Source organism: Nyctibius grandis, chromosome Z, assembly GCF_013368605.1.
Source record: "Nyctibius grandis isolate bNycGra1 chromosome Z, bNycGra1.pri, whole genome shotgun sequence".
NCBI classification, from domain to species: domain Eukaryota; kingdom Metazoa; phylum Chordata; class Aves; order Nyctibiiformes; family Nyctibiidae; genus Nyctibius; species Nyctibius grandis.
The window spans coordinates 40,295,241-40,319,290 of record NC_090695.1 but is presented as its reverse complement, the minus strand read 5'-3'; the positions used below and the strand labels follow the sequence as shown (position 1 = coordinate 40,319,290).

At 40.1% G+C, this 24,050-nt stretch overlaps 1 protein-coding gene across 2 annotated transcripts in view; it reads left to right on the top strand.

The window, feature by feature from the left end:
- Positions 1 to 24,050, top strand: part of PIP5K1B (phosphatidylinositol-4-phosphate 5-kinase type 1 beta) — a 130,908-nt gene that overhangs the window by 38,646 nt on the left and 68,212 nt on the right. For both annotated transcript variants that reach the window (XM_068422569.1, XM_068422568.1), the window contains exons 2-4: positions 2,005 to 2,083; positions 3,195 to 3,263; positions 18,509 to 18,639. In XM_068422569.1, coding sequence (XP_068278670.1) covers positions 3,195 to 3,263; positions 18,509 to 18,639 — 200 coding nt within the window. In that variant the 5' untranslated portion in view covers positions 2,005 to 2,083. The remainder of the gene's footprint in view (positions 1 to 2,004; positions 2,084 to 3,194; positions 3,264 to 18,508; positions 18,640 to 24,050) is intronic.

Sequence of the window (24,050 nt, the reverse complement as noted above, 5' to 3'; positions counted from 1 at the left end):
CATGAGTGTTTTCTTCAGCTAACATCTTGCTGAAAGCAAGTTCTCATGTTGCTTTCATGTTTGACTTTTGCTGAGTATGTATGATCATATTGTAGGAAGTTTTGGGACTAGTGATACAAAAATCGGAGATCTCCAAACCCCCTTGCTTTCTAACTTTCCTCACCGAAGTGGGAAGCTAGGTGCGGCTGGGTAAGGAGTCCGAAAGAAAACTCAATAACACCAGAGTGTGTTATGAAGCAGGCATTCTTTATTGCAGCGCTGGGCAGCACTGGGGATTATCCACCATGAGTGTTCCGCCGATTTTGCAGATTTTCAGAGATTATATACCATAAAGTTATACATAGTCATAAGATTCCCAATAACTCATTTGCATAGTCATGAGATTTCCTGGAACTCATTAATATATGTAAATGTCCGTTCCGCATGCGCAGTCGTTTTCTCTGGTGGTCGTCAGGGGTCTTCAGATGAAGGCTTATAGTCTTCCTCGCTGTGTTCGCTAACTGACCCCTGCTTCTGCGCAAACTCAGTCCAGGGATCACGTAGGTCACGTAGGCTGTGTCCTTCAAGGCAGCTGTTGCAACTCCCTTATCTTTAGGTTTCTGTGCCTCTGTTTTCCCAAGGCCAAGTTGTCTGAAGTGAAATACAGCCATCCTAATTAGAAACTATCTTTTCAAGGCCCGGTTGTCTGAAGTGAGATATACCCACCTAAATTAAAAAAAGGCTCCCCTTTGTTTATTTATATAACTAGGTTAGTCGAATGTCTAAGGTATTTACAACATCCTCCTTGTTCTTGGGGCCCTCAACCGTTTCACTAGTAGAACATCTTATTATACCGATAGTCCTTGTAGGTGTGTGGAGAACAACACTTTGAGGGTTTTGATGGTTGTACCCCGGGATCAGTTCAATAAAGTCTTCCTCTACTAGTGATTAAAATTACATTTCTTTTCCCACAAAAGCTGTTTTAGCAGGAAGTTCTTGATATCTGTATTCACATACTGATAGTTAACAAGCATGGTCAGTATTAATGAATATTAAATGTGTGAATATGGGTAAGCTAGATAAACTACACTCAGTTTTAAAAGCTATCAAAACTCATTTGTTGCCTTTAAGTAAGAGTGTGATGTGTAGAATGATGCTAATACACATCCAAGTAAAGGAATTATTGATTAAGATACATTAATGGCATGAAAGTTACAATGAAGAATGTAGCTAGCTGCAGTAGGAAAATACTGGTATGTGATGTTAGAAGAGGTTTTTCTAAGGAAGCATTGTTTCATTCTCAGAAAATCTATATTTCTATTTGTTGTCCCTTTATTTTGTCTCAGATGCAATTAATAGTCTGCTTCTCTGGAGGCGAAGAAAATACTGTTTTGAAGCCTTTTATGAAAAAGGTTTCTTAGTGGTGTTATGTATACTTTTCAGATTACTGGAAAATTAAATTCAGTGAATGAGACCTGGGGATATTTTTTTTAATCAATTTTTAGTTATGTACAAGATGCTATTTGTACTGATTAAAGACAAATGAGATTTATTTTATTCTGGTGTGGCTGAGAATTCAAATTGAAGAATACCTTTACTGATGTAGCTTAAAACAGATGTGGAAGATGGGAGGGAGAGCTGATTCCAAAGAGGTATCACATAATATCTGATTGTGTAATATTTTCTCGTATGTTTAGTCAAACCATTTTAACTATGAAATAGCTCACCTCAACAAGACTACTTGCAGAAATTATGCTGATAATAGCTACCATTCTTCCAAAATGAGTTTATTATTATCTATGACTATTCAGTGTGCAGTCTTCCAAACCGTCACTCCTATTGTTTATCTTTTTGGCTTGGGTAGAATTAAAATATGGGCTATCCCAAATGAGTGAAGATTATTGAACAGCATCAATGGCTGGATTCTTGCTTTGGCTGAAGAATAGTAGAAAAAGGAAATCTAAAGCTCTTCTGCGAGATGTAAATTTGTGATGGCATAGTGATAACAGATTTTTCTTTTAATAGGTTCTGGAAAACGTTAACACCACCAATGAATGTCTTGATCTTCACTCTCAGCTCCAAATGACTTGTGTTCTTTGTAAGGGTATGTATACTTCCATTGTGAAAGTGTTCGCAGAATCCAGAATTATTTTGAAACACAGCCTTTTTGTTTTATTCACTTTGGCAGCCACATCTCGAGTGTCTGACCCAAGTCATGTCTTAGTGGTTTATTCTTATCTAGTGTTGCTTTACAGCCATGATAAGATGCAATGTCAAATATCTCCTTGCTTCTTTGAGGTGTGTGCTCCTTTGAGTGTGTCAATGCAGCCAAAGGCCTTGGACCTCTGAGACATGCCACTGAGTATCTGACTCCCAAGCCTCATAGCTTTGCCCATCATTATACCTTTCAAGGTCGTCTCGTGCAGTCTGCTGAGGAGCAAGATTTCACTGCAGTGTCTTACTGCAGACCTGCATACTGGTGGGGGGAAACAGGAATAGAGGGTTGTGTAGAAATAGAGTCATATGCTGGACATATGCCTGGGGCAGTGCTGTCCTTTTAGTTTGCCTGGAAAATACTTCCCAAAAGGATACTTTCGAGTACTGTTTTTGCACTGCAGATATGTAAGGTGCTTGCACAGTGATTCAAGGGAGAGGACAATTTGCCTCTCTTACATATTTGATTTTTGCAGAAGGATTTGCAGAAATGCTGTTTTGTAAAATCAGAATTTCGAAGACTGCATAAGTGCAGCTGAGCTGTTTTAGAGACATGCATAAAGGTAGTAGAACAAGAATTAATCAGGAAGAAATGGGGCAAGGAATATAGGTGGTATGTTTGTATGCTTAAAAGCATATTGTTTATTCAAAGAGAGAAACATGTAACATAGTCATTCTAAAACATATAATGAGTGAATTAACAATGAGTTCAGTAATTCAAATAAAGAGTGAATTTTGGATGCAGTAGGAAAATAGGACACACAGTGCATTTTGAACTGCATTTTGAATCATTTTAAGCAAGTGACCAAAAAAAAAGGAAAGCTTAAGACAACTTCAGTGGAGGAAAATGATGCTCACAAAATGTCACTGATGTTGATGACTTACTGTTCTCTAAAAAGTTTTAATTTAGCAAAAAATGGATAACAAATTGTATGATGTTTTCTGAACACTTACTTTTCCAAAGCAACTACTTTGTTTATAACTTAAGCTTCTGTTGTTAGATGTCGTCTGTTACTGAAAATGGAGATGTGACGGCTGGAAAGCCAAATGAAGAGAAAACATATAAGAAGGTAAGTAAGACTTACAACATTTTCATTGCATGTTTTTCCCTTCATATTGGTAATTCAAACCTGCTGTAAGTGAAAGGTATTTCAAAACTGACTAAATACAAGAACAACAAAAAAAAATGTTTCATGGATTTTTTGAAAGTACTTTGTTCCTTCTGTGAAATCGAAAGACATTTCTACGCTCTGCAGACCTGACTATTTGAAAGCTTGTCCAGTACAGCTTTAAAGTATACACTCTTGCTAGATTGATGGAAATTCTTTGCTCTTAGCAACAGTTACACCTCTGGGCATAAGCACCGTTCTCAGAAATTTAGTACGGTAAGTTCCCAAATGCTTTGAATGTTTAGGCGATGTGTCTGGACTACAAACCTACCCTACTACCTCCTCAATGCTTTGCCAAATAGTACGCTTTTTGTTTGCTTTGTTTTTTAAAAAAGAAATGTTGTTTGAGACAGGACATATTTAATGTAGAGCATGCATCAATGGTAGCAGCACAGGGCTATTTAGATGTTGTAACAGTAGCTGATACTGGTTTTGGCTTTGTTTTTCTGTCACTGGTTGTCTGGGGCCAGCATTATTTAGGTTGACTTAGCACTGTTAATAACTGAGGGGAGCTATAAATGCACATTTTTCTATACATATTTACACAACCAAATTGTTAACTACGGGATTTGATCATTTTCTTGACAGATCACCTCAAAGAAGTGGTGACTTTTTTTTGTTTGTTTGTTTTTATTTCTGTAATGTAGCATAGAGATCCACATGCTCCTGCAGTATATATCATGGGTTAGGGTTTTTCATTTCTGAGTGTTGCCTACAGCAGTGCTGGTAAAGTAAAGGAGAATAATAAGCTACTATTTATTTTCCCACCCCTTTTGTTGGCAGCTACATTTTCAGTATCTGGGTGGCCTTAACATTCCAGATAATTTTCTTAGAAATGAAAAGAAATAATGTTTGAGAAAGCGCTATTTTTAGTTTTAGATATAGGTTGTGTTCAGTCTCCTGGCTTATGACTTCAAAATACTGAAGTCTGAATTGTTCTTGACATTTAGTATGAGAAAGGAAGTAAAGTTCAGTGCTTGGGGTAGACACTTGCAGTTTTGTATTGCTAGACTAGACAAGACAAATCCTGGTAGTCCCACCACAGGTGAGTTTCCATTCCCCCCAGTCATCCTACATGCCCTCCTCTGTTCCTCTTCCAACTCTAAATTCACAATATTCCAGAGGAAGCCTTGTAAAGACTCCTCACCATGGCACAAATTCTTCTGTGTATTTACTAGACATATATCGCTGACAAAACCTGGGATTCACAACCACTTTACATTGGGAGATCACAGTGACTATCATCTCCAAATTCTGTACTTTCCCCTGAACGACAAGTGGTCTGTACTTGTATCTTACAGCAGTTTAATTCCTTTTCTTATACTTACACCCTCAGTTGTTCTGTATTCAAGATCCTGTGTTGCATATGACCCATAGGTTAGTGTTATCACCAAATATTATCATTATGCTCCTGCTTTTTGTGATAATGTTAATAAAAAAATTAATAAATGTTGACCCCACAATCTGTCCATGCAGGGCTTACTGGTAGTGTGTATTTAACAGAATCAGAATCACAGGATGTTAGGGATTGGAAGGGACCTCGAAAGATCATCTAGTCCAGTCCCCCTGCCGGAGCAGGATTGCCTAGACCATATCACACAGGAACGCGTCCAGGCGGGTTTTGAATGTCTCCAGAGAAGGAGACTCCAAAACCTCTCTGGGCAGCCTGTTCCAGTGTTCGGTTACCCTCACCGTAAAGAAGTTTTTCCTCATATTTATGTGGAACCTCCTGTGTTCCAGCTTGCACCCATTGCCCCTTATCCTGTCAAGGGATGTCACTGAGAAGAGCCTGGCTCCATCCTCATGACACTTGCCCTTTACATATTTATAAACATTAATGAGGTCACCCCTCAGTCTCGTCTTCTCTAAGCTAAAGAGACCCAGCTCCCTCAGCCTCTCCTCATAAGAGAGATGTTCCACTCCCTTAATCATCTTCGTGGCTCTGCGCCGGACTCTCTCTAGCAGTTCCCTGTCCTTCTTGAACTGAGGGGCCCAGAACTGGACACAATACTCCAGATGCGGCCTCACCAGGGCAGAGTAGAGGGGGAGGAGAACCTCTCTCGACCTACTAACCACAGCCCTTCTAATACACCCCAGGATGCCATTGGCCTTCTTGGCCACAAGGGCACATTGCTGGCTCATGGTCATCCTGCTGTCCACTAGGACCCCCAGGTCCCTTTCCCCTACGCTGCTCTCCAACAGGTCTGCCCCCAACTTGTACTCGTACATGGGGTTGTTCTTGCCCAGATGCAGGACTCTACACTTGCCCTTGTTATATTTCATTAAATTTCTCCCCGCCCAACTCTCCAGCCTGTCCAGGTCTCTCTGAATGGCTGCGCAGCCTTCCGTTGTGTCAGCCACTCCTCCCAGTTTTGTGTCATCAGCGAACTTGCTGACAGTGCACTCTATTCCCTCATCCAACTCATTAATGAATATATTGAATAGTACTGGTCCCAGTGCCAACCCTTGAGGGATATCTATCTCCACTAGATACAGGCCTCCAACTGGACTCTGTCCCATTGACCACCACTCTCTGGCTTCTTTCCTTCAGCCAGTTCACAATCCACCTCACTACCTGATCATCCAGACCACACTTCCTCAGTTTAGCTGCGAGGATGCTGTGGGAGACCGTGTCAAATGCTTTACTGAAATCAAGATAGACCACATCCACAGCTTTACCATCATCTATCCACTGGGTTATGTCCTCATAAAAGGCTATCAAGTTGGTTAAGCATGACTTCATCTTGGTGAAGCCATGTTGACTGCCCCTAATGATCCTCCTATCCTTGATGTGCCTAGAGACAGCACCAAGGACAAGTTGCTCCATCACCTTTCCGGGGATGGAGGTGAGGCTGACCGGTCTATAGTTACCCGGGTCCTCCTTCTTGCCCTTTTTGAAGACTGGAGTGACATTCGCTTTCCTCCAGTCCTCAGGCACCTCTCCCGTTGCCCACGACTTAGCAAAGATGATGGAGAGTGGCCTAGCAATGACTTCCGCCAGCTCCCTCAGCACCCGTGGGTGCATCCCATCAGGGCCCATGGATTTATGGACGTCCAGATTGCTTAATTGGTCCCTGACCCAGCTCTCATCTACCAAGACAGATTCCTCCTCTATCCTGACTTCCTCTGGGGCCTCAGGGGTCCAGGGCTCCTTAGGGCAGCCTCCAGCAGTATAGACAGAGGCAAAGAAGGCATTCAGTAACTCCGCCTTCTTTTTATCCTCTGTCTCCAGGGCCCCCACCTCATTCATCAGTGGGCCTACATTGCCTCTAGTGTTGGTTTTACCTGCAGTGTATTTGAAGAAGCCTTTTCTGTTTGTCTGATGTTTTTGCTTTTAACACTGTATCTTTCTTCTTAGGCCAAATTCCTTTCAAAACTTGCACTTTCTGTTAGTTCTCACCTTCTCCAGATATTCCATGTAACATTGTTTCATAATTTTTTAGAGAATCAACTGCATATGTCTAAAAAGTTCGTTAGAGGGTAAGCCTGGCAGGACCTGCGTTTGACCAGAGGCATTTCGTGCCATTTCTCATTTAATTCCGTATTTTTAGGTAACTTTCACGAGGTGATCTTGCTTCGTTGAAGTGTTGTTTACAGTTAAGACCCGCGTGTCTTCTATTGCCCACATCACTTTTCTTCGCTCTTTTATATAGGTATTGCATTTACAGATCTCCAGTCATGTGTTGTTGCACTTGGTTTGCTTGACTGGAAAATACTTACAGTTCTGTCCTGTGACTTCCTGTGCCACTTCCTCCAGAAATCTGGGCTGGAGAAGAGCTTGTTTCCTCAGCTGGTGCTTTCTCAGCTACTTGGGCAGTTCCTTTTCCCATCTACCACTGCCCTTGATCGCAGTGGAAACACTTAGGCGAGATACTCATGTAGTTCTGAGGTCAGACCGCGCTTGCTAGCCCATTCTCATCGCTCAGAGGCTTCACTTCCACTTTTTTAAAAAAAAAAAAAAAAAACATAATAAAGGTGAACAAGCTTGTGCTATTCAGCTTAGAAAAGCAAAGGACAGTACCTTGGCTTGAATTGTGGCAATTCTGGTTTTTACTCTGCTCTGCTTTGACGTCTAATATATAGGACAAGGGCAACTGTATAACTGCTGTTAAGATGGAACTGAGTAAGTTTATGAAGGACTGTGTGGCATGGGATCTGTGGTACTAGTGTGTACTTTGACCTGAGATATTCTTACCCATGGTGTGCTCCCCTGAAAAGGCCTGGTAGCCAAAGAAGTTGTGTCATGAGATGTGGGCATGGAGGGTTTCAACAGAGCAATAGTATAGCTGGGAGCAGAATGAGTAACTAGAACTTAGTTCACAAACACAGACATTAGAAAAGTTTTGTAATGTCAAGTTTTATGTGGGTAATTCAAGGGATTTCTAGTGATAATTGTGGGAGATAATAATGCTGAAATGTGGTGACAGTTTCAGTCTCAACCACACCCTAGGTAAAAGGTCACCCTTGCAAAGCAGAGAGATCAGTGAAGGAAGAGTTAATGTCATCCTGCCATTGTCTCCTGTTGTGGGACCCACTGGTTCTGCATGAGGACTCTGTAGCAGTAACTCTGTCATGAGCTGTGTGGTTTGGTCTTAACTTCAAAATCTTCCTTGGCCTCTTTATCTTTTCCTAGAACAAAATGCCAGTGTGCTTCTCTATCCTCTCCCAGCAAGTGCAAAGGCACTTGCAGATTCAGGGTCTCCAGTCACTTTGTGGCAAAAAGTACCTGATACTCAGATGCATGCTGAAATGTCTATAATGCACAAAATAAAATTAAATTTCTAGGGATAAGGGATGCACTGAAACTGCCATGCTGAAAGGTTACATTTTCCTTGGGGGTGGAGGGTGAGGGAGAGCAATCCTCAATCTGACCTAAAAAGCAAAAGGGCCTTTTGTTTTAAACAATTCTGCATTTTGCTTAATTATACCTTGCATCCCTTCATCTTTCATGATAGCATGCAAAGATTATGCCTGTTGCATCTTTAGTCGTACATGTATAAAGTGTGTACAAATGGGAAAAGTGATGCATGGAAAATGTCTGCTTTGTGATGTAAAATCCGGTGACCCATAGAAGAAAATTAAATAAATGTCTTGGCTTTGGAGGCATTTTCCTTGTGCCAGATCCAATGAGAAATACGCCTAACTAATCAATCAATATTAAACAGTTGCGTGATCTGAAAATGTAAATATCCCTTATTAAGAACTGTGAATTCTCTCGTAAGAGAAACCTGGGGGAAATTTAGAGAAAATAATTGCAAATACTTGATTTTTTAAAAACCAACCTGTTTTATGCAAGTGTAAAAAAAAAAAAATATACTTTTGTCTTGCAGATAAAGGTGTTTTTTATCTAGTGTAAATGAAACTGCTTACCTTAGCCAATACAATCTGTCCCATTGATAGAGAGATGAATGATGGCTTACTAAAACCCATTTCCATCAGAGAACAAATTATGTCTAATGGCTGTTTGAAGAAAAATAACTTTCTTCCGGGGTGTGTGGAAAACCTTCACATTCTGTTCCTTGTGGTTCACTCCCCCTTACTTCTGAAGACTCTGGAGTGGATGATGTAGATACTGCTTTGAGTAGCAGCTGGTCTGGACTGACTAATGTGGAAAGGACATAACAGCTGCAGTTGCACCTAGTGATGTGGGACTCAGTTGCTGCAGCAGATGGAGAATGAGTGGGAGCTAAAGACTCCTTAATCTGTTCCCTCTTCTGTTGTTCCCTCTTCATTCTATAATTCTGCCTTTTGCACGCTGTTCATACTGTCATGATGTGCATTGCTGAGGGTGATGTTCTCATCTAGCGCACCTCATCTCTTGAGGACTGATTGGCTATGATAAATTGGTTTGAAGCTCTGTGCTAAGAAAAAGCATCTGAATCATTCACTGGTGAAAATGGGCAATCCTCAAAATGTGCGTGTCTTTTCTCTGTGTGTATGCATCAGTGTATTTTGGCCTGCTCTAACTCTTTAGCATAGTTTGGTCTTGGGTGAGTTCCCAAAGGGATTACTTGCCTGTTCATCCTGGGGAAAAACAGAATCTTGTTTATAATGGAAAAGTTTATTTCTGACTTCTAGTATCTGCTGTGCAGTGGCAATATGTTCCAAACATGTCCTGAATCTATGTAGATTAGTTATAAGAGCTATCCATATATTACAAACATCTGTAGTAATGACTTTTTTATTGGTTTTAAGTTCACCACGGTCAGGTAAAAATGAACTTTCTCCAGGAGAGCATCTCTGACTTCATCCAGCATAAGCTTTCCAGAATAATAAGTAGTCTGTAGGCCCGTCAGTTGCATTTCTGGGACTTTAGATTCTTCCAGTATTTTGTTTATGATTTTGTCAGCTCAGCTAAAATAGGTAGGTAAAGAGGTAGGTAACATCTTTGTCTGAATTAATTAAATCTGCATTTCTTCAATTTCCTACAGTAGTCAAGTTCTGGCCTACTTCCCTGGCAGAAGAAAATCTGACTTGCCAACTGCATGAATGTAAACAGCTTGGAGCTCCAAGAAAATGTCTTAGATTACTAAAACCTTGTGAGAGGCCTTGCATGAGCATTGCTACAAGATCCCTTCAGGCTCTGAAATGCATAACTAGACCAAGTCAGTAGCATAGTTTCTATTAGGAATCATGCTTCTTCATTCGGGTCTAATTTTTATTTTTTTTTTTTTTTTTAGCTTTTAGTTTTTCTGTCACTGCAATCTGACATAAATGCTCTTTTGGCTTTTAATTGTCTAATGTTATTTAGTCAAAGTCCTTGAATCATGATGGAACACAACTTTCTGTTTGTTTTTTTGTTTGTTTTTTTTTTTTGAAAACCACAACCTTCCCTTGCATAACCTCTCTTTCAAAGGTTGTTGTTTAGGGTGGGTTTATACAGCTTTTCAGCTGCAGTCATTTACTACAAGCGTTACAATCTCTGAAACTCCTCCTGGGTTTTCTCTCTATCAGGAAGTTGCTAAGTTTACAGTGTGAATATCACCTAAAAAATTTCAGTCACTCTAATCAAAGAAATTAATGGAAGAGAAATTTCACAGATATATGTTCAATGCAGCTTTTAAGTTAGAGGATTCAAATAATTTTGAGATCAAAGAAATCTTAAATTATGCAAACTGTGGCCAGCTCTTTGAGAGTGGGGTTTTTTTGGTTGGTTGGTTTGGGTTGGTTTGTTTTGCAGGGTTTTTTTTGTTTGGTTAGGTTTTTTTTCCGCAAAGAGAGAAAGGGAGGTGGCAGGGGAGCAGAGAGAGGCTGTGATTATTTGCTCCGTTTCGTGCTTGAAGATCCTAAGCAAAGTAGCAAGGGAGCCTGGCAACAAAATGCAGTCACCAGACTGTAGCTTCTTTTGGATATCCATCACAGTCTTGTCACTGAAATCTGGTGTATGCAACAGCCACTTTTTTTCATTTCCTCCTGATACTTTGCAGACTTTGTTGTGAGAAGCTGCTGACACACATGCAGCTTTTGCATTGCAATTCATCAATCACATAGTAGTCCCTAAATCTGCTTCCTGACAAAACAGATTTCAGTAGCATCCTGATGCTTAGTACTAGGATGGTGGCAAGAATGAGGCACAGACAGGTCTGTCAAAGCACTGTAAGCGTGTAGAAGAAAATCACAGCAGAGTACAAAGCAGATTATATATAGTGCACCTGTTGTGGAAACCTGCTACTAGATTACCAGAATCTCTGTTTGTAATCTGAAGGCTACCACACATCTATACAATTAGACTTTCTCGTTACTACATATCTTGTGGCTCTTCTGGTTAGTGTATTACAAGCAGTTTATGAAACCTGTTCAAAACTGCGTATCGTAAGTGTGAGTCACTTTGCCCTGGAGCAAAGGGAATTTGCCTGAATGAAGGAAACCAGCTAGCTGTTGTTAGTGCTTGCAAACGTGTACCAGCAGTATTGCTGCATCACTTTTGACATTGGCTTATGCCCCGTGTCTGATGTCTGCACGTAGGGTACTTATTCTTGCAGACATTGAAACTTCGCTACTGGAGTTTTTGCTGCACTGGGACCTATGTTTTCAGTGTCAGACTTTTGAGAGCTTTGTACATCTGCAAAGATAATGAAATGACTGTCTTTAGTGGCTTTGCCTGGAGCAATGGCAACTATCAAACTTACAGGTCTCAAACTCTTTTTCTCAGAGAGATAGAAGAACCAAAGCACTTGGGTTCATGGCTACTCCTGAAATTTCAGCATACATGTTTTGAAATTGAGGAAGAATCAACTGAAAGCCATGGAGTCACCTGAATCCAATTTTGGAAAATGAAGGGAGATCAGATTCAGCTTGGGTCGGAGAATCATTCTGCGAGAATATAATGTGTTGATATCTTAACTGTTTCCTGGGAGAGCATCACAACAAAGTTTTTTAAAATTATTCAAAGAACTACAAAAAAACCCTACTTTCACCTACTTTGAACAGTAATTATATAAAGAGGAAAAAAAAAGATACAATATCATCAGCTACACTTGATTAATGATGTAACATTTATGCTAACATTCAGCATACTATGCTAGAAGAAAGAACAACTTAGTAATAGCCATTCACCCCCACCAGACCCCACCCTGCCACCCCAGCGGCAAGATCCAGAGGTGAGGGTGATGGGCAGAAGTCCAGCTTTGTGAATAATGATCTGCAGCAGCTGGACAAACAGTTGATAGAAAAACTGAACTGAAGGAGTAGTGAAGGAGTACCATGGCTGTAGAGACCCATGGTTACAAGTTGTGAAGAAACAGTAAAAGTAGTTCAGTCAGTGGGATTTTCTAGTAACTATTTTTATGTCCATGTTTGTGATTTAATATGAAAGGAAATTGATAGCTCAAATGTGGCAGCTGCAGAGAGCATGCTGAGACGGGATAGCTACCTGCAGAAGCTTCAGCAGAAGCAGCTGCAAGAAATGTTGTTTCAATGGGACTGTAAGCACAGCAGGCCCTCAAAGATGAGAGAGCTCTAGTGCTAAAGCAATGGACTAGGCAATAACTACACATACATCTTGAATCTAATTGCAACTTCCTGATGTTCAAAGAGAGCTCTTTTTAAGTGTTGCTTGAAGATGACATACTGTTTTTCAACAGGCACTCTCCTCAGGTGGTTTGGCTTAGGGGTTTGTACAGTTTATGGAGGGTTAGTATCTTTTCAGGAGTCTGGAGAAGACAAATTGTGTTTGCGTGGGAGTGATAGTGTGCATGGATTCCCGGTACTTACAGTAACCAATATAACTGAAGAACAAATGCTTGCTTGTAGTAAAAAATACACATCTTGCCTAACCCATGAGGTTTGAATCATTTTGACCAAGTGAGGCCCTGTGGATTTCACTTTTTTTTTTTTTTTTAACTTCACCAAGAATGCTGCCTGCAGGAAGGCATCTATATGCAGGTATTCTACACCAGTCCAGTTCATTAAGTCCCACCAAGCAGCAGAGTGGGCTGGTGAAGGAGATGACAGCAGGCTTTTCCACAGACAGAAGTCAAAGAAACGAACTAATGGCAGCTATGTTGTGGGAAGCATGGCTGCAGAGCAGTGTTAATCAGTGGTACCTTTTTCTTCACATCTCTTACACAGAACTGTGACAACCAGGTGTCTCTACCATTTCATTAGGCAGATTTTAAAACCTGTTTAAATGACAGTAGCACAGAGGGTGGAAGAAAGCAAACATCATCTTGCCTTCCAGAGTGATAATAAGGTGGAGCTGCTGAGGCAGAGTTGGGTTTTTTGTTTTGTTTTGGTTTGGTTTTTTATTGTTTTATAGCACCTGCAATAAGGCAGGTGTCTGCTGGAAGAGTCACCATCTTTGCCCCAGAAAGTTCATAGGCCAAACTTCAGCTCCGATAAAATGAGTTATAAAAAGGGAGAACAGATAAAGAAGGACAAAGTTTACATCCACGGGGTCCTAAAGGACATCCCTAGGATGTCTACTTTTAAAGGAGGCAAGACTGTTAAGAGTTACATGTTTTCACAAGCTGCTTGTGGGGAATGCATAAAGACTTAGCAAAGAACAATTGAGAGTTAAAAGAAGAATGGGGAAAAACTTTGTGAATGAGAATAGAGGGGAACTTCATAAAATTAAATGAAGCCTGCATACCGATCAGTTCCTCTCTGCTCATGGTTTCTTAAATGATTTGTTTTCTGTCATTAATAGTCCCATACAAATACGAAGAAAATACAAGAAAACTTGTTTGAAAGAATAAACCAGTTTACCATATCTGAAGTCCTTGTGCACTATGTACCCAGAACCAATCCTTTAACTTTTAACAGTGGTTAGTTAGGTTTGCCAACCGTTTACAACCTTCACACTCTAATGGAAATAATTATTGAGCAATGTATAGTATACTTTCTGGTAACTATAGTACCTATATTTTTGTCATCCCTGAATATTTTAAATTATTTTTTAAAAGTCAGACTTTTTCAATCTTTCCAGTAGCCTTGTCCCTGACTTGCACAGTTGTTAAATAGCTTCCGTGCAGTTGATTTTTTTGTTAACTTAATGTAAACTGCCTTTACATACATTATGTGTATCTGATTAACACCTTTCTTTTATGAAAATAGCAGATTTAGATTTTATAGAACTAGTCTGAAAGCAATTATCTGTAGGAAAAGCAATGTTAAAATCCTACTTAGTACTTTAGTGGGATCATGCGTAAACTTAATACCTCATTTGAAAGGATTTAAGTTCTCGTTTATTTTGCTACTCTGAAAAAGCATTTCAGCTTGGAGTGATATAGAGCGAGTAAAAGACCAATCTGAAAAGAACAGTAATTCATGAGGCAGCATATCTAGTGCTAGAATATTTATTGGTGATGCAGATATTTCATATACCTAACTGTCTGTGTTCTGTATTGTATTCTGTATTCAGCCTCTAACCTGTTGTTATGCTTTATGACTCTGCATATAATTTTTCATCTCTACAAGCCTTTTAGCAATGCTGTGTGACAAATATAGAGAAAATGTATAGCTACTTTTGACAAAAAGGGGCAAAGGTGTGTTTCATCAGAATGACAACAATTTAAGCTTTTATATGCAGGGATAAAACTGTGGAGAGGCAGTAGACAGGAGGAAGAATTAAGTTTCGTTTTGAATATGTTCATATTGTGGACAGAAGGGCACAATGACTAAAATAAAAATGTGGGAATACTAAGGCTGGAATTACCTAAGCATTATGAGATACAGTGAAGGAGTTTTGTAGCTTGAGGTGAAAATGACAAAGTCATTACAATAAATCCCGCTATTATTTGCTAATCTGTCACTTGGATATAGAGCAATCCAAAGAGGTAGGGCAATCCCATTCGTGTTCATTGTGAAGCTGGGTGTAGCAGAGTCTGTCTGGGAGGCTTTTTGTCTCAACAGTTTGAAATTGCGGGACTTCTCCTGGAGCATCTCTTCCTGAAATGCAGTTCTTTTCCCTTTGCTGATTATTCCCATTTAACAGGCAAGTGGTGGTAGGTAGAAGAGAAATGTCCCTGCCTGCTTTGAAATACTGGCACTCTGGGGCAGTAGTACAGGGAATGGACAATTTCTCAGTTTGCATGGCTGCAGGAATTGTAATTTCCATTATACTTAATTATATAGTTTCATGCTTTCCTTCTCAGTATCTATGTAAGGTACACTTTAACCTGAATTTGTGTGAAAATCTTGCTTTTCTCTCCTGAACGAACTTTTGTTGAAAACCTAGAGTGGCGAGAAACTGTACCTGATTCTGGTTGTGGACTGGAGAGAAGTTCAGGGTTCGCACTGTCAAGTCAAGAGTGTGCTGGCCATATGGCACAAAGCACTGAGCAAGCATAAATTCAGTGTCCATTGAGGTGTGTTCAGGAGGTGATGACACATTAATTTAGACGAGGTAGGCTTTTTGCTAGTTCAGACTTCACTTGTCCTCCTGCAGCCAGTACAAGGACAAACATTAGCCCAATCCAATTTGGTTTATGCTATGAGGGTTTGATTTGTTTTTTTATTCAGCTGGGTAGCTGACACTAGTGCTTATATGACTCAGGGAACTGATCCTGCTGAAAACTTGTATCAGGTCTTTTGTAACTGATTGGACAAAGAGAAGCTGTTGCTGGCATAAGAGTACGAATGCATAGATTTTGGGGGCTGGAGAGGAAAGAGCAGGTCTATCCTTTTCAACAGTAACATCAGAAGCGAAGATTAGTTTAAGTCAGTAAGACCTTGGCTGTCTGAGAGAGATGAGGTTGTGTGCCTACGACCATGCAAGTTTGTGCTGTTATATGTTGCCAAGGAGGACAGATCCTGGCCTGGCACATTAGGATCCACAGTATCAGAGCCAATAAAAGGTAGTTTAGTCTGAAACTGGCAACATTTTTATGGGTTTCTGCCTTCATTGTCAGTACAAAAACCACCAAAGCACCTGTGCAGTAGATAGTAATACCCTAATCAGCAAAAGGAGGGTGGTAAAACTTCTGCTTTGTTGTGCCGCTTTAGGTAGCAAAGACAGTTGTCACAGTGTGCACCATTTGCTACAAATTCAGTTTCAGAGTCTAAAATTCATCAGCTGAAGTTGTTTATCCTGCTGATTATTCTCATCTTTTCATTTCTTAGAGCTTCATAACGTGTTGATAATAGGTTAAATGATCCAAGAGTCACCGTGTACTGTCAGCTGTACCGCTACAGATGATACATGGACTCAGGGCCACTTTCTGAACCTCTACATGAGGCTAATAGGAAGAAAAAAATATTTCAGTCTCTAAAAGAGAGAACTCATGGCACAGAAGGTTACTGAATTGTATTGCTTGCTCTACAGCAGGAGAGTATTCAAGAGGAATTGAAAAGAAACAAGGTGCTTAGGTTTGAAACTAGATTTTGCTGCCTTCATAGGCATTAAAAGAGGTGCCTGAGTAAGGAAAAATGCACGAGATCAGTTTTTCCATTTGTATTTGTAGATTCCAATAATATATTTTTGTAGTAATAAAATGTATGGATCATTTCCCCTGAGGCCTGAGAAGCAACTTTTTTATGTCTTCCTTGGATTCCTTTCTTAATCACAAAATAATACTAATAAAGAAGTTAGATCAAAACAAGTGTTTGTATGCAGACAAATTCCAAGGTTTGTTTTGTTTTCATTTTAAGGCTTGTGAAAACAAAAACTTGTCATTTGCTGAGGGGATATTGGGTGACCAGCCTTTGTTGGGGTTAACTTATAACAGTGGCTTACAAACAGAATCACAAAATGCTTAAGGTTGGGAGGGGCCTCTGGAGATCATCTAGTCCAACCCCCTGCTAAAGCAGGTTCGCCTAGAGCACGTTGCACAGGGTCATGTCCAGGCGGGTTTTGAGTATCTCCAGAGAAGGAGACTTTGGGCTGGCAATTGCCTTCAGCATGCTGTAACTGCTATCAATTTGTTTTAAAACAGTTCTTAAAGTATCCTGATTGATTCGTAACATTGCTTTTCTGTTAAATCCATTGCTGTGATTGCTGCAGAAATGACTGATGATTACTAATGACACTCTTGAATAGGAGTGGAGATTAACAAGAAGGTAACCTTATAGGTAAGGTCTACACCATACTAGTAGAAGGCCTTACATTCTGCCCTCCAGAGACTGTAGGTCTTCTTTTGAATTTGCAGAAATCCTGCAGATGCTGTTTATGAGCTTGAAACGTCATCCAGAGTTGACCTCTTGAAATCACATTGCCAGGTTACCTGCCTATTTTTTTTAATGGCTTATCTTCTCTCATTCATAAAATACAGTGCTGTGCTATTTGCTGCTCTTTAATAGTCCCTTGCTGTCCCAGTGAACAGAATGGGCATCCAGCTATGAAGCAGGAACTCTGCTTGTGTGGGGGGGGATTTGATCAAAGTTACAGAATTACTGCTTGTGTTGGGCATTAATCATTCATGAATAGAGGCCTTTCAAGGAAAGAAAAAAAAGTGAATCTTCTTATGACACAAAGCCAAATCTCTTTAATAGTCAAAGCAGCAGTCTAAGAATGGTGGTGGTGTTTGTTCCCACCAAATTGCCTGTTCTGAACTGTTATGCAAGTGCAAGTTCTGCTTGGTGTGCAGTGTTAATTATTTAGGAGCTACACATCTCTGTCTCTTCTGAAAATAAGCAGTCACTCTAGCGTATGCTGTTCTGAGAACTGTAACAAGAGTAGTATTGTGTACTTGAACCCTTTCTTATGTAATTCCCACTCCTGAAATATTTTTGTTCAAGTGCTGAAGTAGTTCTGACCATGAAACTTCTGATATGCCTTGCTTCCACTGATACAGTCTATTGCTTGTTTGGTGGGTGGGAGGTAAAACCTTGAAACAGGCAACAAAATGGTATCTTAAAACTGCTGAAAATACACCATGCCAAGGGAGGATACTCCCTTCCTGATAGCCTTCTTTCCCTTCCCAGTGGTTTTCTTTGTTCACCCCTTCCATATTTTCTTAAGAATTCCTTTCTTGACTAATTTTGTATTTTGACTTAATTCTGCCTTTTTTTAATCCATCCTGCAGGTTTGTCTAGTCAGCGTGAGAAAGTTTTAGAGATGGTCTCGATTTACGTACATACAGTATCTGTCACAATTTGGTGCTGTCCTTTTGAACCCTTCTCTCCCTTGCAAGCCCTGTTCATTGAATTTAAGACACTCACTCTATGCGTATAGATTTTGATATAGAGATTTTCCTTCCTCATCACTTTCATTTCTCTCTGGATTCCCCCCCGTGAATGCACATCTTGCATTGACTGCTAAGCAAAACTTAATAAATACACTTGTATCCAGAATCTGCATTTAAACCATCAGCCTGCATCGTGATCTCTTGGCATGCATGTACAGTCGCCTGGAATTTGTGACTCTCTTTTCCAGAAGATAATGCATGCTGTTTCAAACTCCTGAAGCAGTTTGAATGTCCACTTAGATTGGTAATGTCTTAAGTTAGAACCCAATGTCTAAATTACTTGCGCAATTTGAAAAATCTCAGTCTATACAATTAGAAAATTTATTTTTGTGGCTTTTGCTACAACAAACTGTTTCTTTTAAATCTTTTAATTGAAAAGGAGTCAGCTCTCTGAGGTCTAGGAGGTAAAGATGACATGGCGTTTTTATTACAAAAATGATTGAGTTTAGCATATAATGTTACTGATAAAGAACAGAAACTATTTTTAGCAAACTCATGCTTGAATTGTTACTTTCTACACAGACTGCATCCTCAGCTATTAAAGGTGCTATCCAGCTGGGAATAGGATACACAGTAGGAAACCTTACATCAAAACCGGACAGAGATGTTCTTATGCAAGACTTCTATGTAGTGGAAAGTGTCTTCCTACCGAGGTAAGGACGAGCCTACTCAATTTATTTTTAGTAGAATTTCATAATGAAACTCTTAACTAGATATTTCAAACAAGGATTGTTTTCCAGTTCTAACAAAATGGGGTTAGAGTAAGATTAATGTATGAGGATTTGAAAATTATCCTGTCTTCGTGTTGTCATTGAAAATCAAGGCAGGGAGAAAACTAGGAAGATCACGCTCCAGTTGAAGATTTCAGACTTGTCACTTCTAGAGAAGGAAAGTAATTGTGACGCTTTCAATTAAAGGAGCTGTAATTACAATTGGAAGTGATTTGTGGATCTATATGCAATGAAGTATTATGTCAAACATTCACATGCATAGTTGTTCACATATTCACATAATGAAAATAACACTTGCCATTTTGTTGAGGTGTTGTCAAAGTTTGTGAAAACTCAAATCCTTCAGTCTTAAGAGTAATATAAGAATTTACACGGCACTGTAAAATTCTAGCCAGGACTTTAGCCTGTGATGAGGCTCAGCTCTTACTAGCTGACTACAGGTTGTGCACCGTTACTGCTTTGCATTTGGCCACCTCAGCTTGTATCACTGCCAAGTTGATCATAAAGAATTTGTAGTAATACAGTTACACTGATGAGAGAAATCAAGGTCATACTCATGTTGGGGCTTCAAGAAGTTCAAGTACAGTGCCGTGTAACTTTTCCAAGTTACATATGCTAGGAAGGGATGAAGAAGGTTTAGGAAAAATATATTTCAAAACCAGGATGACTTGCTCTATTCAGTGTTGTACTTAGCACTTCTGAAGAACCCAGACCAGTAGTGCCCATCATTTCCGTAAGGACATGCTATGTATGCAGTATTCCCTGAATTTGGGAATGCTTTCTATGAGCTTTTCAACGTTTTGTTCATGTGCAGTTTGAATGCAGCTTCATAAACTGTTTCTAATAATGTACAATCCTTAAAAATTACTGATGGCCCTAAAATGAAGTAAAACTGACAGTGTACAGCAGGCACTTTAAAGTTGATCTCTCTTCATGTAAATTTGCTTGATTCAGCTCCTGTTTTCCTCTGAACCAAGATATTCTTTAAGGAGAAGAAAATTTTTTTTCTTATGTGAAATAAGCTTTTAGAGTACATTCTTTAGTTCCTAGTAATAGAGGGTGTTCATATCCTTGTTCTGGTGTTAACTGTAAGGTTTGTGCACAGTTTTGTAGTCTTTCTGTTGTAGATCAGGTAAATATAGAGAAGTTAACTATGTGCATGTGTTTTCATACATTGTAATTACAAAATTTTGTTTGTTTAAAAAATCCAAATTACAGCTGAGAAATTTGCATATCATGTAACAAAGTTTTTATTGGTCTGAAAAATGGAGTGAGAGGGAGTGAGCTGTCATATTTGTGAAATGTGTGACTGTGACAGAGATGCAGGCTTCTGTAGTTTGTTTTGCTGTGATACCAGCTTTGTTGTTCATGGAAATTAAATGAAACATACATGCTAAAATGGTTTTATGACATAGCACATTTCTGGGAAAAAAATGTAATCTCTATCTTTTTTAACATAGTTGTAAAGCAACAAGTAAAATAAAATGGTTTGTAGTCCATAACATTTCATATCTCTTCTGTGAAACTTACGTGCATGTACACTCAGAAATTAGATTTCCCTGTTTTGTGTTGATTTTGAGGGAGAGCTGGGAGCGAGCCTTTCTGGCTTAAAAAGAAAACAACGGCAGAAGGAATAGCCTATTTGCACTAACACAAAATTTATTAGAAAAGCTTTAGTAGCACCTTTCTGGACAGTTTCCTATAAATAAATAAATAAATCGCATAAGGAAAATTAGACAAATAAAAGTAATGGCCAGGGCAGCATAACTTTTTTTTTTGCATGCCTATCTAGTAAGCAGGAGTATATATAGAGCCTTTCTATAAAGAGCACTTGCTGACAACGTACTCTGTGAAACTAAAAACTGGCTATCAATAGCAATCTTTTAATATCATGACACTTAATTTCATATGCTAATGCACAGAAATGTCAAATTTCATGTCCTTCCTGTGTCTCAATGTAACATGCATGTTCGTTTATCTTAAAATAGTTTCAATCCACAGTGGTATTAGTTTGCATAAATTGTAATAATTTAGGAGGGAACATAATGATACAAGCTTCTTTCCTGACATTGAGTTTTTCATTATGGCATTATGTGGATCGCTCCTGAGTTGTATCTGTACATAGCTTTGTTACCATAGTTGAAGGTAAAAAGCTAAGGTTGCATGTTTTTTCCAGATAGGGCTGCGCTCACGTGCACCTCAGGTGCTCTTCACTTTTTCCTAGGACAGTACCTACATGTGAAGGCAGTATTGTTAAAAGTCATTACTTTAAGGACTTCCTGCCCCCCCCGCCCTTTGGATTGGTCTGGGTTGAAAGCAATTACTTGAAATTAGTTACACAAACAGGTCCAATGGGCTGACCTCTACCTGGAAGCACTCTGGAGCAAGTTGAGGTTAAGTAAGGTTTTTTTGCCAGATGTCTGCAGCTGGAGGAGAACTTGACAGTGTAGCAAGTGTGGTGCTGAAAGCAGGCACTTACCAAGCAAGGAGCCGCATTTTTCCACTTGCTTTGGGTACGCATAATTCGGCTGCAACTCCAAGCAGGCTATTAGCTGAACTTGCCCTTCATTGTGGCCAATTCACAGCAGCCTGCCTCTTCGCAAACTGTCATGCTCCACCTTCCTCTCATGTTTTCCCTGCATCCACCTCACCTCATCTGGGTCTGGCAGCGAGGTGAGAGGACAGCTGTTTCGCAGAGTCATAGGCACACCTGCTGCTTTGGCAGCAACAGGAGTGCTGTTATGGTGGCAGCGATGAAAGAGACCTGAGCTAGTAGAAATGCAGTGGAACAGCAGCCTGCGCCAGCGAGCAATATAGTGTTATCTGTGCCCTTTAACTGTTAGGGGAGAATAGCCAACAGTTGTTTATAAATTTTATCAGGTGCAGAAGATAAATAGTCTGCATATCTCTCAGCCCCTAAAGTAAACCTCAGCACTGCTTGTACCTCAGCTTCGGTAATGATAGCAAAACACTTCCAGTGGTGTTCAGGATTCATGAAGGAGGGAGAAAAATGCCAGGGAAAAAGGTGGTCAGGTCAGACCTGAACATAACTGCACTGCTTATTGTGGCAGCTACTGACGTAAATGAGGAATAACTCCGTGGTTTGCAGGTTGTGCCTGGTCCAGCATTACTTTGTAACTGGGCTAAATTGGTCAGAGTTTAGCCCAGATTCATTTAGGTGTTTATTTCAGGAAGTGACTTTGAGTGAAGTACAGGTATTTCTCTACAGTGGATGGATTTGAATTGCAAAGGTCTTTGCTTTCATTTGTACAATGTGGTGGAGGGCAGGGGGCAAGTGCCTTTGTTGCCGTCTGCTACATGTTGTGTCATCCCCTTTGCCCCTTTTTCTTCTGTCTGCCTGGGAGTTTATAACGTGTTGCTTTTGGGAACTGAGTGAGGTATTATTAGGGACTCTTATAAAAGGAGTTCATAGAGAACCACCATCCACATTGAGTTTAAGTGGCACGATGCACATGTGCTCCTTGGACTGAGAAACAAATGCAGTCTGCAGTGACCCAGTTGATTCTGAAGATACAGTGTGTGAAGTCTCTGCCCAGCTCCCTGAATAGGGTGAAAGTACAGGAGGAACTACTCCAAGTAACCTGTCTTCTGACTTTTAAACACTGCTTTGGATATCCAGCAGTGGAGTTGCTTAGCTGGTGCTGGTACTGCTGCAGCAGTGGCTGGAGGGTTCAGTGGGAAGGTTGTGCTCTCTACGCTCTGTCCTATGATTCAGCTCCATGGGGCGTATTCTCCCCGTCCTGCATTATGCTCTGCACCCCTGACTTCCTTGGTTGGAACCAGTTCATTTCTTGGTGGCATGTATTGTCTCAAAATCAGTCATTTGTGCAATGTGGCTACAGCAATGTTTTGACAGCTGTTTGATTCAAGTGTGGAGCTGGCTCCAAGTAATGTGGCCATGGTTAGAAAGGCTCATTGCTGAGCTAATAAGCTGTGCTGTGTCAGTCATTGGTGGCTCAAGCTGGTCGCTGGGCCATGGGGCCATGCAGCTGCCTGCGAGTCGGCAATGTGGGCAGCTTGCTAAACATTTCCAGCGGACACATACTAAGTAGGCACATTTTCTGTGGTGGTGCTTGGCAGGCCGAACAGAAGCTGCTCCATTCTGTCAGCTAAGTTTGGCTAGTCTGTCATAGGCAGCTTCAGAAATGCAGAGCATTTGGAGCAAGACAGTGTGTTTCAGGCTCCATCTCTTTGTTTGCTTAGATGGAGGCTGCTGCTAAGCACAGCTGTGAGTCTGACCTCTTTGCAGCAAGCTGTTAATCAGTCTTGTGTGCTTCCCTTGCTAATACGCTTTATTTTCAGGGTCTAGACCCTGCATATTGAGAACACTTGCTATGGTTTCTAATTTAACTACTAAGTCTGTTAGATGCTCTTGACCTGCATGCACCTTGCAGCTACAGTCATCTGTACAATGAACTGGTTCAATTACAAATTGCTTTCTTGTGATGCTCATGAAAGATTATCCAGTGCTTTCTGCTATTTAATTTCAAAGCTTAATATTGTATTTTGATAGCATTTGGATGACAGCCCAAATAAGTAGTCAAAAGTACTCAGAAAAGTAAAACCTTGGACGTATTTTAACCAGTCTGGGGTTTACCCTACATCTAAAACTGAAGTATACTGTTTTCTGATATGGTTTTGCAGGCTCGGTGTGAATAGTTCTCAAATGTTCACAGTAACACTTAGTTGTTGTGTAACTTATGCCACTGTATTTGTTTCCAGCTGGGCAGTTTCACAGTTTCACAAGATAGATAAGAAAGTGGCCTGAAGCCTTTGATAAAGCGCTGCTGCTCTTCTTTGGTGCTTCGGTTGCAGAGATGCACAGGATGACGCAAGTTCTGACACACTTTTTATGGTTTGTGAGTAGAGCGGTAGCACAGATAGGAGGAAGTCGTTTCTGTTTGCCAACGATAGTATTCAGAATGGGGATACTGTAGCAACAAAAGCAAAAACGTTCATTATGGATTACTGGTCTTAGCTACTTCTGTTAGCGTCAAATTCTTGGTAAATCTGTGATAACCTGGATGCTTGTGTGGTTACACAGACATAATTAAACTATTTGTAAAGTACTCTGACATCTCTTGCTTTAATGACATCTCCAGTTGGTTGTGAAATAGTCATATCGTCATCATAAGAAAATGTCTGTGTATTCAGCTGTTGCATAGATATGATTGGCTTCACTTTTTTTGAACATATTTACTATTCACAGTTGTATTTTAAAGTTGCCTTGCAGGGGACTGCTTAGGATAGCATACAGTAACCGAAAGTATAGGAGAACGTACAGTGAGAAACAAGGATATTACCACTGGACT